Below are 17,444 nucleotides of genomic sequence, written 5' to 3' on the forward strand. Positions count from 1 at the left end.
AGCAAACACCTCTCAGCGGGGGGGTTGTGTTTACCAAGCCAGCAGGCACTTAAGTCTGCATGTGCCAAGCGTACAGTAATTTACATTTCATGCGGCATTTCTAATTGAGGTTGGCTAAAGTCAATGGCACTTTATTCTAGTGGAACCCGAGCCAGTGAATTTGTGTAAGAGAGCAACGCTTTATCACAATTCTGCAGGAGATGAGTAATATTTCACAGAACAAGCAGCGTGTATAGCGGTCCAGCAAAATGGACCGAGCCGCAGTTTCCCCTGGACAGACCCATGGTTCTGCACCCTGGGACCCAGACAGCCCTGGCAGACAGCGCAACATCCATCAGCGATTGGACAAGTTCAAGCTCTGATTAATGACTCTGCCTTCATGTGGATTCAAAGAATTTTCCTTGGCCAAAACTGGCCTTCAACAATTCGATAGCTCTACCTTCAACATGGACACCCCCCCCCACCCCCCGCCAAAAAAAAATAAGAAGAAAAACAAAATGAAAAAAAAAAGCATTATTTACTATTATTTTATTATTTACTATTATATGTATTACCCTACATTGTTAGCTAGTGAAATATATCGATATTGTACTATTACATATGATATTGTAACTATTAAATATTAATCAATTGAAGTTTCATGTTCATTTGGTAAAATTTTACAACAAGGTTCTATACGTTACCATTAGCAATAGAAAACATGAAATAGCAGTCAACATTTTTTTTTTTTAACTTAGATTAATAAATGTTTTAAATGTTTATTTGTACATAAGCTAATATATATACAGGTGCTGGTCATATAATTAGAATATCATCAAAAAGTTGATTTATTTCAATAATTCCATTCAAAAAGTGAAACTTGTATATTATATTCATTCATTACACACAGACTGATATATTTCAAATGTTTATTTCTTTTAATTTTGATGATTATAACTGACAACTAAGGAAAATCCCAAATTCAGTATCTCAGAAAATTAGAATATTGTGAAAAGGTTCAATATTGAAGACACCTGGTGCCACACTCTAATCAGAATTAATTCAAAACACCTGCAAAGGCCTTTAAATGGATTCTCAGTCTAGTTCTGTAGGCTACACAATCATGGGGAAGACTGCTGACTTGACAGTTGTCCAAAAGATGACCATTGACACCTTGCACACGGAGGGCAAGACACAAAAGGTCATTGCAAAAGAGGCTGGCTGTTCACAGAGCTCTGTGTCCAAGTACATTAATAGAGAGGCGAAGGGAAGGAAAAGATGTGGTAGAAAAAACTGTACAAGCAATAGGGATAACCGCACCCTGGAGAGGATTGTGAAACAAAACCCATTCAAAAATGTGGGGGAGATTCACAAAGAGTGGACTGCAGCTGGAGTGCTTCAAGAACCACTACGCACAGATGTATGCAAGACATGGGTTTCAGCTGTCGCATTCCTTGTGTCAAGCCACTCTTAAACAACAGACAGCGTCAGAAGCGTCTAAAGAAAAAAAGGACTGGACTGCTGCTGAGTGGTCCGTTATGTTCTCTGATGAAAGTAAATTTTGCATTTCCTTTGGAAATCAGGGTCCCAGAGTCTGGAGGAAGAGAGGAGAGGCACACAATCCACATTGCTTGAGGTACAGTGTAAAGTTTCCACAGTCAGTGATGGTTTGGGGTGCCATGTCATCTGCTGGTGTTGGTCCACTGTATTTTCTGAGGTCCAAGGTCAACGCAGCCGTATACCAGGAAGTTTTAGAGCACTTCATGCTTCCTGCTGATGACCAACTTTATGCAGATGCAGATTTCATTTTCCAACAGGACTTGGCACCTGCACACAGTGCCAAAGCTACCAGTACCTGGTTTAAGGACCATGGTATCCCTGTTCTTAATTGGCCAGCAAACTCACCTGATCTTAATACCATAGAAAATCTATGGGGTATTGTGAAGAGGAAAATGCGATATGCCAGACCCAACAATGCAGAAGAGCTCAAGGCCACTATCAGAGCAACCTGGGCTCTCATAACACCTGAGCAGTGCCGCAGACTGATCGACTCCATGCCACGCCGCATTGCTGCAGTAATTCAGGCAAAAGGAGCCTCAACTAAGTATTGAGTGCTGTACATGCTCATACTTTCCATGTTCAAACTTTTTAGTTGGCCAAGATTTCTAAAAATCATTTCTTTGTATTGGTCTTAAGTAATATTCTAATTTTCTGAGATACTGAATTTGGGATATATAGATATATATATATACACATACACACACACACACACACACACACACACACACACACACACACACACACACACACACACACACACACACACACACACACAAACACTCAGTAAGGTCAGTAAGATTAAAAAATAAGAAATAAATACTTTTATTTAGACTTTTTATTATTCAGATTTATGTTGCAAAAGATTACTATCACATTTTACACAAAAATATGAAGCAGCTTAATTGTTTTCAACATTGATATTAGTAATAAATGTTTCCCCAAAATCAACATACTAGAATGATTTCTGAAGGATCATGTGACACTGAAGAGTAATGATGCTGAAAATGCAGCTTTACATCACAGAAATAAATTACATTTTAAAATATATTAAATAGAAAAGAGTTATTGTAAATTGTAATATTATTTTATAATATTACAGTTTTTACTGTATTTTTGATCTAATAAATGCAGTATTAATGAGCATGAGACTTCTTTCAAAAACATTCAGAAATCTTACCAACCCCAATCAGTAGTGTACATTAATATTAAAATTGTATGAATTTACATTATTGAATTGCAAACAAACATTATTTTAACAGTAAATAATAGCACTTTTGTAAATTAAAGTTCACCAACTGTAGATTAACAAATGCTGTAAAATTAGTGGTAACTGTTCGTCCATACATCAACTAATATTAGCGAATTGAACCTTATTGTAAAGTGTTACTAAATATTCAGTGAGTTTAAAAAACAAACAAAAAAAGTTCTAGAAAATATGAAATGGTCTTAGAAATAGAATGCCAAGCTAAAACCTGCCTGTGAATGTTGCTTATTTTTTTTAACATATACAACTTGTGAAAATAAAACACTGCACATACACATGTATGCATATCTATTTTTATCCCACTCTTGCAGTATTCAAGTTAACACATGTTCTTTTTTTTTTTTTTTTTATCCCACAGAGGTCTCACCGGTTATGTTGCAGTAGACTACGGTGGATTTGAGTGGTCCACTTCCATCTGGATCGATTGAGAAATATCCTGAGGCACTTCCTGTGAGCCGGTGGGCCTCGCAGGAGGGTTCAAAGATGGCTTACCAGAAAACAGAAACCAAAATATCAAGTCAATTCATGTAGAGCATCATCAAAGAAGGAAAATGGTTTATTTAGCATTGTAGAGAATGCATGTTTGTTTGCATTTTTAAGCAGTATTACTAAATTCAAAAGAACTGAGAAGAAAAAAAAAAACTTTAATAACCTTTAAACTTATTCTTTACCAGTTCCAAAATCTGAGAGAGTTGAAAGAGTTTGTGACTACTTTCTCAAAACAAACAAACAGTTCAGAGAAGTTGTTGTTTTGTTTGTTGTAATCGTTATCGTTCTTGTCGACTCACAGTTATGACAGGTGGCTCCTGTGTACCCTGTTCCCGAGCAGTCACAGAAGAATGTGTTCCAGGACTGAGAACATTCCCCATCATGCTCACAATAGTTAGGAAGACATCTGCAAGACAAATAAGATTTCTGATCAAAATTTAAGAGTACTTACTGTACGACACAGTGGAAAATGCATAATCCAATTACACAAATCACACAAGTGACACACTGTGACATACAGTACAATATCAAGCGATAATGCATTTTGTGCTCGGAGGGATTTAAGGACGTGGCATCAATCAATAACCACAAGTGACTATTAGGGAATAGATGAGCAAGGCTGAAAGCTCACAAAGGATACATCAATTTTGCGACAGACTGAATGCGCACTCAAGGATGAGAACGGTGGACAAGTGATGAAAGATTGAGAATGTGATGAAGTTAAATCTGAAGCCAAGAACCAAACTTCCTCTTGCTGTCTCTATTGGGATGAGCCTTATTGTCAAATAGGTACAAGCAATATATTGACTATTAGCGACTCTTGAAATGATTAACAAGTTCTTATCATACATTTGACATCCTACCTTTTAATTGCATAGATAAAGCTAGGATTTTTATTGTTTGATCCCCTTCTCATCAGCAGGTACAAAAAAAAAAAAAACAAAACAAAAAATCTAGATGCATATGATGCATTATTCATAAAAATCACTTAATGAAGCACTAATGACAAACTAATAACTTCAGAAAGGAAACTTTGCTGAAATTGAATTTCCGAAGACAATAATACACAATGCAAAGCATATGCTAAATACCTGGATGTAAAAATGCTAATTAAAACTGTAACACAACTGAACTCCCTTGTTAAAATATAATTCAACAAAACCATCTGGGTATGTATTTAGCTCTAAAGTTACGATCTCTTCTGAAGCGCCGCTTTGTCAGCGAAACAATAAAGACTATTGAATCTGAAAGGTGTGTTAATGTTCTAACAGTTTCTGTCACTAGAAGAAAATTTAATAATTGAATTCACTAATCAAATGCTGTACAAAATATTAATACCTGCAGAGGTGAGGAAAAAGAACTTTAAAGAATCTTAAGATGCTTGATTGCTACTTTGATTAATTTAGAGTACAGAGAGGGAACAAAAGATCAGGATAATGAGAAGAAGAAGAAAACACAGCTGTCATACTCCATTGTGGCAGAAATAACTCATATCCATGTAGCGTGTGATGAGGAAAGGGAGGAGAGAAATGACAACCGTCTCGCCTCATAGGCCGCAGGATTGCGGCCGTGTCTGAAACTCAGCAGAGGTCGATTCTAAACCAGCGTGAGCTGATCTCAGCACTAACGGATGAACAATGAAGGATGAAAGTTGAACTCCAAAATATGTTGGAATATTTTAGATTTAATTTTTTCTATTGCCATTTTAAAAAAGTGTGTCCATACCAGACCGGGAAGTGGAATCTGATAGTTACCTATGAGGGAGTCTTGACATATCCCAGTGGTGACGCTTCATTTTCAAGTCTATCATTATTTTATATTTCTGCAGTAACTTCATTCCTGTTAACCTCCATTAAATTACTACATTAACTAATTGACAGGATTTTAGTAATGCTGCATTACCTATAACAGTAGCTCAAAACTATGAAACAACTAAGGCATTACAAAGACATTAAATCATTTTAAATAAACCAATGAATCGTGCATGCTAAGTGTGATGAGGGAGGGAGTACAGGAATAACAACCGTCTCGCCGCACTGGCTGCAAGATTGCGGACGTCTCTGAAACTCAGCAAAGGTCGATCTACATCGGTGCCGGCTGATCTCAGCGCTAACTGACGAGCAATGCAGGATGAAACCTGACTGTTAAACCCTGAAATTTGTTTGAATACATCTTAATTGTGTCTTTCCGCAATGTTAAGCACAAGAGTACAAAGGCCAGTCTTTTCGAAAAGAAAAAAAAAAGTGCTTGGTAGAGAAAGGAGTGAAAAGGGGCCACGGACAGTAAACAAAGGATATCTAAAGTGCTGTGGTGCGAATCTTCATTCAACCATAGCGAGTGTGATTAAAGATTATCCTCAACTCTCTCATTCTCATTTTATTCGCTTATCTCTGCTATGCACCTCATCTGGGTAGCATCAGGGCAATGTGGGTAGCATCACCACTCTGGATCACCAAGGACAGCTATATATTTTCGCCCACAAACCAGTTCCTCCCCATTGGTGCTATTCAGGGAGGGGAGTTGTTGGCAGAAGCTGTGGTGTCTTGGCCCAGTGGCCTCTGTCCAAATCTCTATTGATCTGCCTTGACATATCAAACTGCAGTCAGCTGGCGAGGACAGGGTCTTCAGGCCTAGCCATTGGTTAGTCAGAGTCATAAAGAGACAATGAAAGCGATGAAAAAAAAACAGGAGATGGCATGTTATAGAGTGAGAAAGGAATATTGCTAGAGACAGGGAGAAGTGTCTGAAGTACAGCTAGGCTAGGTCTACACAAATAATTAAGGATGGTGATCAAAGGCCATCAGAGAGAAGCATACCTTTTTCAGACTTTCTATCTTATTCTAGAGGACAGCCAAAACCCACAACTGCCCTCACTTATCTTCATTTACTCCGGCTGATAAGCTTTACTGAAGCGAAAACAGGCACATCTTCCACAGCCTTGGTATTCAACAAGCTTCATGTGGTTCTTAATGATGTTGCATCTCGAAGTCTGATTTGTCCCTCAAATGATTGTTTATGTGTTTGTCCTTGGCTTGGCTAGACAGTCATAATTCAACAGCATTCAGGATCATTGGATCAAGATGATGTTCCCCTACTCTGGCTGCTGCTTACCGACCAATCACCGGTAACAAATGACAATTTTACTCTGGGTGCTGCTTCCCAACCTTTGTGACATCCATCACTTGGACGTAAGAGGAGATGGCGACCTGTATTACTGGAAAAGCATAACGGGCAATAAGGATCATCGTGGGTAACTCGCGCACATGACCATCAGTTTTAAGGTGCTGTCACATTTATTGCAGAAATCCTGTCATTTAAATAGGAATCCAGGCAGTCTGGAATTTGGTGTGAGTGTGAGAGATTACACCACATAGATTTCGCTCATGTTCAAGTGGGTCACACAAATTCATAGTGATGACCAACAGAAAGATGCTTGGTGTGAAAGTGACTTCTTCATGAGCGGTGCTTTATACAGCGCTAAACTATAGACAATGGACCCTTTTTGCCAGCAAAATTTTAGCAAAATGTGACCGCACCTTTACAACAGTCAGTTACTATTTGGGGAGACTGTATAAATCAGTGGGAAGTGCCATGAATCTTCTCCCAATATTCCCATGACTTCTCCTATAGAACAACCATTTTTCCATAGCAAGTTCTAAATATAACTTTTACCAAAATGACACCAAATGGCAAATGTGTTGAAGATGCTGTCAGGCAGTCAATTTACAAACTGATGAGCTGTTTCAATACCAAATCAGTTTATTCAGTGTATTAAGACATTTTTTTACATTGACCTTCATTCATACAGAACTATCTTCTGCCGTGTTACACCTTTTTGAGTTAACCTTGAAAGCTTTCCGTGCGGGAATGGCTCAGATGACATACCCCTACTCTGGATGTTGTTGATTGATCAATCAGAATTCACCATCACTCTGACATGTACCTATTTTGGATGCTGTTCACCTACCCATCAAAATTAACTACCACCCTGACATGCCCCTGCTCTGGATGCTTTCCAACCCGAATAGCCAGAAATAACCATCACTACGCCATGGCCCTGTTCTGGATGCTGCTCACCAACCCATTAGAGTTTTCTAACACAATTTATTGAGTGTACTGGGGCAACTCCTCCAATGAATTTTGTACAATAAGAGCTACCAATTTTTCAGCCTTTCAGAATCTCATACCTTTTTGAGTTAAACTTGAAGACTTAACCCTGCTGCAAGTGCTCTGTTGACATGCCTCTAATCTGGATTCTGGTTCTTGAGCAACCAGAAATGCACTTATTCTGGGTGCTGCTTAACTACCCATCAAAATGAACTAACACCCTAATGTACCTATTCTCTTGATGCTCTCCAAACCTTTAGCAATAACCATCACTACGATGTGCCCCTACTCTGGTTACCTACAGTTACCTATTCATCAGAACGAACCATAATTCTGACTTGCTCCTATTCTCGTTGCTGCTCATCAGCCCGTCATTCATGCCCCTACCATGGTTGCTGCTAAGCAACCCATCAGAATTAAGCATCATTCTGATGTGCCCCTACTTTGGATGCTGCTCACCAACCCATCAGAATCACTCTTAGGTATAGCACTCTGAAAGGAAGTGTCAAAAAGTTGTCAGTAGATAGGACAACTAGGAATAGCTAGCTAGCCTAAATTCTGAACAGTCCACACTAACTTTTCTGTCAAATTGCATAACAAAGTGTATAATCTCACAATTTAAAAGACTTAAATTGAGGTCCCAAAGCAGCTAAGATTGAGTACAACTTCTCAACAAAATCATTAACCAAAGGGAAGAAACCTTAAAGTTTTAGTTTTAGTTTTAGTTCAACATCTGCTACCATGAAGGCCAAGGTGGTTTCTTGTGAACAATTAAACTTGTCACAACATAATTTTGGCCTGTTTTGGATCTGAGGTGATGGTTGGTCAAAAGAGCATTTCAAATTTTGTTTGACAAGGGCACATCAGACTGAGTGGGTCGTGGATGCATGCCTGGAACTGCCTTTTTCCCCTGGAACGTTCACAGCATGTTGGCAGAGCTGAAATCACAATTCATCCCCACGCCGGCCCTGCCAACAGTCATTTGCCCAGGTGCCAGGTCTGAGCATTTGCTTGGTGAAGAATGTGGCATACGTTGCCAGAAAGACCTGCAGAGACGAGACTGACAGGAGAGAATTTACGATCTCATCCTCCCTCCTTTTGCCTGGCTAGCGTTCCCTTTCAGTAATGTTCTTTCCTAAACCTCTCTCTCTCTCTCTCTCTCTCTCTCTCTCTTCTCCCCTGATTATCTTTCTCTTTGTCTAATGCTCTTTCCCTAACCTTACTAGCTAGATGACGTTCTTTTTGACTTTCACTTTTCACTTTATCTAATGCTCTTACCCTAATCTAACTAAACTCATTTTTTCAAGTCTTTCCTTCTTTCTTCCATCCATCCACCTGTCTATTTCATTCTGTCATACTTTCATTCATCCTTCCTTTGTCCTCTTTTTTAACCCTTTTAACCCTCTATTTCATCCCACCATCCTTCAGTAGATTATTCTTTTTCTTACATCCATCCTTTTTTCATACTTCCTTCATCAATTTAACCATTATTTTCTTATTTCCTTCATCCCTCCATCCTTCAGTACACTAGTCTTTTTTTCATTCTTTTTCGTTTTTCCTTTCATTTTTTCATTTTATTGTTCGTCCTTTTTCTTTCTTTCTTTCTTTCTTTCTTTCTTTCTTTCTTTCTTTCTTTCTTTCGCAATTTTCCATTATTTTCTTATTTATTTCATCCTTCCTTTATTATTCATCCCTCCATCATTCAGTACAATAGTCTTTCTTTCATTCTTTCATTCTTTCATTTTCATTCTTTATTTCTTTCGTCCTTCATCAATTTATCTGTTATTTTCTTATTTCTTTCATCCTTCCTTTCATCCCTCCATCCTTCAGTACACTAGTCTTTCATTCCTTTTCATTCTTTCGTTCTTTCTTTTTTTCATAAATGCATCTGTTATTTTCTTATTTCTTTCATCCTTTATTTATTATTCGTCCCTCCATCAGTCAGTACACTAGACTTTCATTCTCTTTCATTCTTCATTTATTTCGTCCTTCATCAATTTATTATCTTATTTCTTTCATCCCTCTATCCTTCAGTACACTAGTCTTTCTTTCATTTTATTTCATTCTTTTGTTCTTTCATTCTTTATTTCTTTCGTCCTTCATCAATTTATACATTATTTTCTTATTTCTTTTATCCTTTCTTTCATCCCTCCATCATTCAGTAAACTAGTCTTTCTTTCTTTCATCAATTTATCAATTTTTCTTATTTATTTCATCCTTCCTTTATTATTCATCCCTCCATCATTCAGTCCAATAGTCTTTCTTTTATTCTCTTTCATTTTTTCATTCATTATTTCTTTCATCCTTCAACAATTTATTCATTATTTTCTTATTTCTTTCATCCTTCTTTTCTTTTATCCCTCTATCCTTCAGTACACTATTCTTTCTTTCTTTTTCTTTCTTTCTTTCTTTGTCTAATACTCTTACCCTAGCTTTCTCTCACCTCCACCCAAACGCTTCTGCCTAGCATTCTCTCTGTCATTCTGCCTCATTTTTATTCCTTCCTTTTATCTCTCGCTTGTCTGTGCCATAAAGTAGACCATGGAAAACAGACCATGGAAAACAGGCCAGGATGCTGAGGGATAAAGGATAATGGGGGAATTATCACATCTGTTCATTCCCTCATTTCAATTAATTCTGATATTATATCATTCATAGTGCAAGCAGCAGTGTTGAGTACTATGGTATCATATTCACAAGGAGAACACATACATACAGAACAGCGATCCTTTGCCCAAACACACATTCAAATAATACTTTTTAAAACAGTTTTCCTTTTTAACTGTGATCTCAAGTCTCCCAGCTTGCTAATTACATCTAATTCATTGCACTCTTATAACACCTAACAAATGTGTTATAAAGGTTGTATGCTTATTTGATGCTGCATTTTTAAACGTTGCCCACAGCTTTTGCGCTCATGCAGATTACACTAGTGTTAAATAAACTTAAATGTTTGAGGTTGGTTTGTTATTCACTTAAACATCGCATTAACCTTCAGTCCTCTTGGGCAAGGTGTGAAGCATTATCGCACATCTGAAGTTTCAGGCAAGAAGGTGAATCCCAATTAGCTTGCAAATCACAGGCATGGATTTTAACACTATTCTACATTGTTGTGAAACTGTGCTTCTTTGTGTCACTCATTACTGTATCTCATAATGAGTGAATCACATTAATTTATTTAAAAAGCCACTAGTCATTAGCATATCAAACAGAATGACTAATGGATATATACCTGTCATGAATGCCACAGATGTCAAACTGGAGCTTGCTGTAGTTTCCCAGCAAGCCTTGCTGCACCAGGTAGAAGTTGATTGGCTGGTTGTTAATGATAACAGAACGCATGCAGCCTTGATAGGCCAGTGTCGGATTCCGACAGCCCTGATTGGTTAACACTGATGGGCAACCTGTTAAAAAGACATAACAGATAATAAATATCAATAATGTAGCAGTGCAACAAATGTTAATAGAACTTCTCTTTTGTAGTTAACGTTAAATGCAAAGCTTTATCTTCTCGCTGACTATATTTTGACAATATATTTTGTTTATTTATCCCCTGAGTGACTATGTTTTGGCTATATAAAGCTCTTTTAGTCATAATAAGTGTGATATCAGTCACAATAAGTGAATACGTTTTTAATAGTTCAGTAGCTCAGAATGCAGCCTGATACCATCTGCTAAAAAAGGGGTAAATCTCACAAAATGGCCACATTTCACGTCTAAACAAAAATATATTTTATATTGTTCATAAAAATGTAAATCCTATTTTAGGACCATTACCATTGTTGCTATTGTGAAGCTTTTACTTTAAGTGTATTCCTATTAATGATGATTCTCATTGTAATATGTTTTTATTATTAATGTTATTATTATTATTTATCTCTAAGGTAATGTATTGCTGAATGTTTTTTTTTTTTCATTTTTTTTCTCTGCATTATGATAAAGAAAATAGGGAGTTGGGGGCTTAATTGTCATGAAAACAATCTTAATGATCCTAAAATACTGTAGGCTTCACTTTGTTTATGCAAAATATAATTCCATATTTCTTTCCTTTTAATTTTGTGGTGAAGTGTGACGTACTCTTGAAACTAAAACATCTGATAATTCATGATAAAATGTGGATGATAAAGTACCAAATAAGTTGATATTGTGATTACAGCCCACACAGTCTGTTTACATATTTATTTACATTAAATTATGATTTATATTAGTTAATGCTTTTAATTGTAAAACTAACCCTTAACTAATTTGAATGCCCTAGCACCCTACCGCCAATTAGCACACTCTTCCCAGGCTGTGCGATCTCCTTCAGCTGCATGGTGGATGGTGGCTCGTCGTCCACTGAGAGGGAAACTTGGAAACCTCCCACGCTAATGGACACCGTGTGCCACTGCCCGTCACTCAGAGCCTGACCTGGCAGAGGAAGACACAGAGCGGTGTTACGCCTCAAACGCTGTGCATTAATCAGGGCGAATGATTGACAGATTTGGGGTTTGTGCGCTGGAGCTCAACGAGTTAATCTGCATATGTCAGCCCAGCAGAGAATCCACTATTCCCCTTGAGAGGGACGTGCAGAGATTCAGTTTGCCGTCTGCGATGGCAGCTTGCCAGGCAGCCACATCCAAAATTCAGTCGACATACAGGTGTGCCTGCCAAAGAGTGTTTTACAACTAAAAATCCTGTTTGAATTCTCGGTAAACGCTTTTAGGGCAAATGTGTGCTCGCGGGATTGGATTTTGTTCATGTTGTTGTATATTGAAGACGCACATGCGAAGAAAAATGAGTAACCTTGTATATTAATCCCTTGGAGGGACTTCCCTTTCACATCTGTTGTTCTTAATATGAGCTAATTATAATTAGACAAAATGCGCGTTTGTTTCGACAGTGATTTGCAGTGACAAAACAACTGCCGAGACTTTGCATATTTGAGACAGCATAATAATAATAATAATAATAATAATAATTACTTTTATTATTATCAGTACTATTGTTATTATATTAACAATAATTATTATATTATATTTAGGGCTGTCAAAATAACTCGTTAATTTCGATTAATTAATCTGAGAAAAAATAACGCATTAAAAAAAATAAAAAGCTATAAAACGTCTCGGTTACAAAGGTAACCCTCGTTCCCTGAAGGAGGGAACAGAGACGTACGTCGGACAGACCGACGAATAGGAATCTCGCTAGAGAGGCCAATCTACTTCGAGTGTAACTAAAACGAGCCAATGCACATTGGCATGCAATCATATGCATCAGCTGCTCGCCTCGCAGCGCGGGTATATAATGAGCAGCAGGTGCGTTGCATCTTCAGGTTTTCCCTGAGGAGCCGAACCGGATAGGCGGCAGCATCAGCGGGGTACAGCGACTGTGGCGACGGGACGTACGTCTCCGTTCCCTCCTTCAGGGAACGAGGGTTACCTTTGTAACCGAGACGTTCCCATTCAGTCGGTCACGTTCGACGTACGTCGGACAGACCGACGAATAGGAATCCCTACCAAAGCGCCACAGGAGCTGCCCCCTTCCAGCGCTCTGTTGTAAGCCACCTGAACCCCCTTGCCTGAGGATGGTGGGACAGGGCTAACACAGAGAGAGTCGATCACTGCTGTTCCCCAAAACCCATTCAGTGAGACTATTGGATAACGTTGGGAAAGCGTACCCTTTCGCTGGGAAAGGAACGCTGCGGAAGCCACATCCTTCCCCGAAGGAGTTATGTGGAGAAGAACATATGGACTAACCCTGTAGGGCTGTGCTACATATGGAAGAGCTGGAGTGACTCCAACCCGATGAAGGGTAGGTTCTCCCAGAGGGAAAGACACGGGCTTCATTTAGGAGCAACCGTGGAACCAACCATATGGGATCCCCGTAGGGTCACACATATGGAACCCAGCCTAAACCCGGTTCTCAAGGATACAACGGAGTATAGGCCTGGCGCCAGACGCTCCGCCACGTCGGCTGCCGAAGGGATATCGGAGGACTCGACAGGGTCTGCCCTGTAGGGACTCTCTGGGGAAAAGAAGCGCATGTAGCGCAGCAAGCCGACACTAAGCCGGGGCCTCTCCGTGCCTCTGACCTGTGGCGAGAACACGGGAGGAGACCGGCTCGACACAAAGGCTATAGTATCTAGTGAACGTGTTAGGTGTCGCCCAGCCCGCAGCTCTACAAATGTCTGTCAGCGAGGCGCCACGAGCCAGCGCCCAGGAGGATGCGACACCTCTCGTGGAGTGAGCATGCAATCTGAGCGGGCAGGGCACGCCCTGAGCTTGGTAAGCCAGGGCGATGGCATCCACTATACAGTGGGCCATCCTCTGCTTGGAGACAGCCTTTCCCTTCTGCTGGCCTCCATAACAGACAAAGAGCTGGTCTGAGGTCCTGAGGCTTTGGGTTCTGTCTATGTACTGTCGCAAAGCGCGAACTGGACAGAGCAAAGCCAAGGCTGGGTCTGCCTCCTCTGAGGGCAGCGCTTGCAGGCTCACCACCTGGTCCCTGAAGGGAGTGGTAGGAACCTTGGGCACATAGCCAGGCCAGGGTCTTAGTACCACGTGGCTATCACCCGGCCCGAACTCCAGGCACGATTCGTCGACCGAAAATGACTGCAGGTCCCCTACCCTCTTGATGGAGGCCAATGCAACCAGCAGCAAAGTCTTCATAGACAGAATCTTTAAGTCTGCCGATTGCAAAGGCTCAAAGAGAGCAATCTGAAGTGCTCTTAGCACCAGAGCGAGGTCCCAAGAGGGTATGGAGGGGGGACGAGGAGGATTTAACCGTCTCGCCCCCTAAGGAACCTGACGACCAGGTCGTGCTGACCAACAGATTTGCCATCTATGTGGTTGTGGTAAGCGGAGATAGCAGCAGTGTGGACTTTGAGGGTGGAGGGGACAGCCTACGCTCCAACCCTTGCTGCAAGAAGGAAAGCATGACTCCGATCGAGCATCTTCGGGGGTCTTCTCGGCGAGAAGAGCACCACTCGACGAACAGGTTCCACTTCGAGGCGTAAGCACGTCTCGTAGACAGTGCACGTGTCGAAGTGATGGTGTTAAGTACCTCAGGGGGTAAGTCACCTAGAACCTCCGCGTCCCGTCCAGGGACCAGACATGGAGTTTCCAGAGGTCTGGACGTGGGTGCCAAAGAGTGCCCCGTCTCTGAGAAGAAGGTCCTTCCTCAGAGGAATGGGCCAGGGAGGGCTGTCGCAAGGAGTGAAAGTTCTGGGAACCAGGTCTGGTTGGGCCAATAGGGCGCAACTAAGAGGACCTGCTCCTCGTCCTCCCTGACTTTGCACAGGGTCTGTGCAAGTAGGCTCACTGGGGGAAACGCATATTTGCGAAGGCCCCGGGGCCAGCTGAGTGCCAGTGCGTCTGTCCCGAGTGTTCCCTCGGACAGGGGGTAAAACAACTGGCAGTGGGAGGTTTCCGGTGAGGCAAACAGGTCTACCTGAGCCTCTCCAAACTCTCTCCAGATCAGCTGGACCACCTGGGGGTGGAGTCGCCACTCTCCTGGCAGTTCAGCTCGTGATAGCTCGTCGGCCACATGGCTGAGCACACCAGGGACAAGAATGGCACGAAGCGACCTCAGACGCTTCTGACTCCAGAGGAGGAGATGGCGGGCGAGTTGCGACATGCGACGGGAGCGTAGACCACCTTGATGGCCATGGCTGCCATACTGCCAAGTTTTCCATGCACATCTGGAAGACCCAGGAAAGCATGGCTGTAAACTCTGAATCTGAGTCAGCATAAGCACACACCATTACAGTGGGCAGCGTCACCCTCATTTCCAGAGCATAACAGCACTCTCTCCAATGCTGCAATCAACGTCTGTCCCTCAGCTGGAGCTCTGAATGAAATGCTAGGTTCCCCTATGAGAAGGACCAGCAATCCAATCCAGAAACTGCACAGCTTGCAATGCGCTAGAGAGGGAGGGGCCCTAGGGGGTTGGTTCCCTGAAGGAACCCCTCAACCTCATGTCACCCAAGCCATATCAGCAAAGTAGACCTATTCTGGTGCACCAGAGAGGGCGCTACAATGGAGATTATGCAAGGGAACCGCGCATCTAGAGCGCCGAGCGAGCGCTGGGTTGCCGTGACAACCCGCGCTGCAGCCCGGCAGCTCGACGGCACACGACACGCAGAGGAGCGAGAGGTTTGCTCTCGCTAATCTCCACGGTCTCCCAGAGTGTCGGGCAGACCCGCGGCTGTGCTCTTACACACAAGCGGCAGCTGGCCAACAACAGAGGGGACTCAAGCTTCCCGGAGAAAGAAGAGTCACGACCGGCGTGTCGACGTGATCATGTTCTCATATGAAAACATGAAACACCCACGAACATCGTTTCAACACGCGCCCAGACATGTGAAACAGTGATCGTGGCCGTCAGTGAGGACAGGAACGACCGCATCCAGAAACACAAGTTGGATGTCATCTTTAAAAAGACGCGAATCTACTTGTGTAAGCTCTTTCGGGGACTTTACTCTTTTAAAAGTGCTGAAGCACGCAGGGGAACGGCCGCCGCAACGCAGACAGGGATTGTGTGCAGCCTGTCGTGTGCTCTCTCTCTCTCTTTGAAGGCGCTCACTCTTACCAGCCGTAAAAACGGCTTTTCAGCGCTCAAAAGCGCACCGTACCGGCCGTGAGAACAGCCTTCTGACGCTGTCAAAACAGCTATTTGCTCAAAAACGGCAAGCGAAACAAAAACAGAAAAAGAGAGGACTTCGACCCCGCTGCTGTGCTGTTCGCCCGCACTCGGAAAAAAAGAGAAGTTCAACCAAAAAGCTTGACTCGTCTTCTAGCAGACACTCGCTTGCAGAGAACAGGAACAAACACCGTTCGGCTCCGAAGCGAAAAGCTGAAGATGCAACGCACCTGCTGCTCATTATATACCCGCGCTGCGAGGCGAGCAGCTGATGCATATGATTGCATGCCAATGTGCATTGGCTCGTTTTAGTTACACTCGAAGTAGATTGGCCTCTCTAGCGAGATTCCTATTCGTCGGTCTGTCCGACGTACGTCGAACGTGACCGACTGAATGGGAATCACTTTTTTTTTTTTTTTTTTGCCAAGAGGGCAAGAAAGAATTACAGTGAGAGTGACGGGTACTTTATTGTCAGTATCGGGCTCGCAGATCACGTGGGTAGGGCACTTTTTACTGTTTGTGTGGATGACCATGTCTGTCACCACTGAAGACCATTTTTGACCCAGGAAAAACCCTGCATTGATTCATTTGAATTGAAATATTTAATACTTTCACAGCAAAAATTATGTATGCGATTAATTTAGATTAATTAATCACAGAGTATGTAATTAATTAGATTAAAATTTTTAATCGATTGACAGCCCTAATTATATTGTTAATACTACTACCACTACTACTAATAATAATCATAGAAAATTATTAAGAATAGCAATATTACTAATATTATATTTTAAATGAAGCTTATTTTTCTCTACAGATATGCCTGCCAAAATGTGTTGAGCAGAAAATCGAGTTTAACTTTAGGTAGTGTTGTGTTTAGTCCCGCCTAGTGAATTGTCATTGGTCTAAAATCCTACTTTACATAATTAAAGTTGTTAAGCACACATTCTTGTACCTTTGCATTTTTGTCCAATTTTCAAATATTTTTTGCTTCAAATCAAAGTTTGTAATGTTATGTTTCATCTTGTAGCTGGTTGGCTTGGTTCATGGCTTATAATGCTTTAACGAAGATGTTTTTGAAATCCTTATGGGAGAACTGAATGAAAAAAAATAATTAAAAAAAGTACTTAATTACAGAATTTTCATTTTTGGGTGAACTAACCCTTTAAGTAACTTTGCAACTACATGTCAACTAACTCTCATTGGAGTATTAGTAGACTGTTAGGTTAAAGTTAGGGTTAGTAGAATAAGTTGACATGTAGTTGCAAAGTTACTTACAGTGCTCAGCGTAAATGAGTACACCCCCTTTGAAAAGTAACATTTTAAACAATCTCAATGAACACAAAAACCATTTCCAAAATGTTGACAAGACTAAGTTTTATACAACATCTGTTTAACTTATAACATGAAAGTAAGGTTAATA

General features: G+C 41.1%; 1 protein-coding gene across 2 annotated transcripts in view; it reads right to left on the reverse strand.

Annotated features, from left to right (window-relative positions):
• cntnap5b (contactin associated protein family member 5b) overlaps positions 1-17,444 on the reverse strand; it is a 76,178-nt gene that overhangs the window by 17,893 nt on the left and 40,841 nt on the right. For both annotated transcript variants that reach the window (XM_048168637.1, XM_048168647.1), the window contains 4 exons: positions 11,666-11,809; positions 10,632-10,803; positions 3,592-3,698; positions 3,171-3,290 (listed from right to left, as the gene is read on the reverse strand). In XM_048168637.1, the coding sequence (XP_048024594.1) occupies positions 3,171-3,290; positions 3,592-3,698; positions 10,632-10,803; positions 11,666-11,809 (543 nt within the window). The remainder of the gene's footprint in view (positions 1-3,170; positions 3,291-3,591; positions 3,699-10,631; positions 10,804-11,665; positions 11,810-17,444) is intronic.

Source organism: Megalobrama amblycephala, linkage group LG2, assembly GCF_018812025.1.
Source record: "Megalobrama amblycephala isolate DHTTF-2021 linkage group LG2, ASM1881202v1, whole genome shotgun sequence".
NCBI lineage: Eukaryota > Metazoa > Chordata > Actinopteri > Cypriniformes > Xenocyprididae > Megalobrama > Megalobrama amblycephala.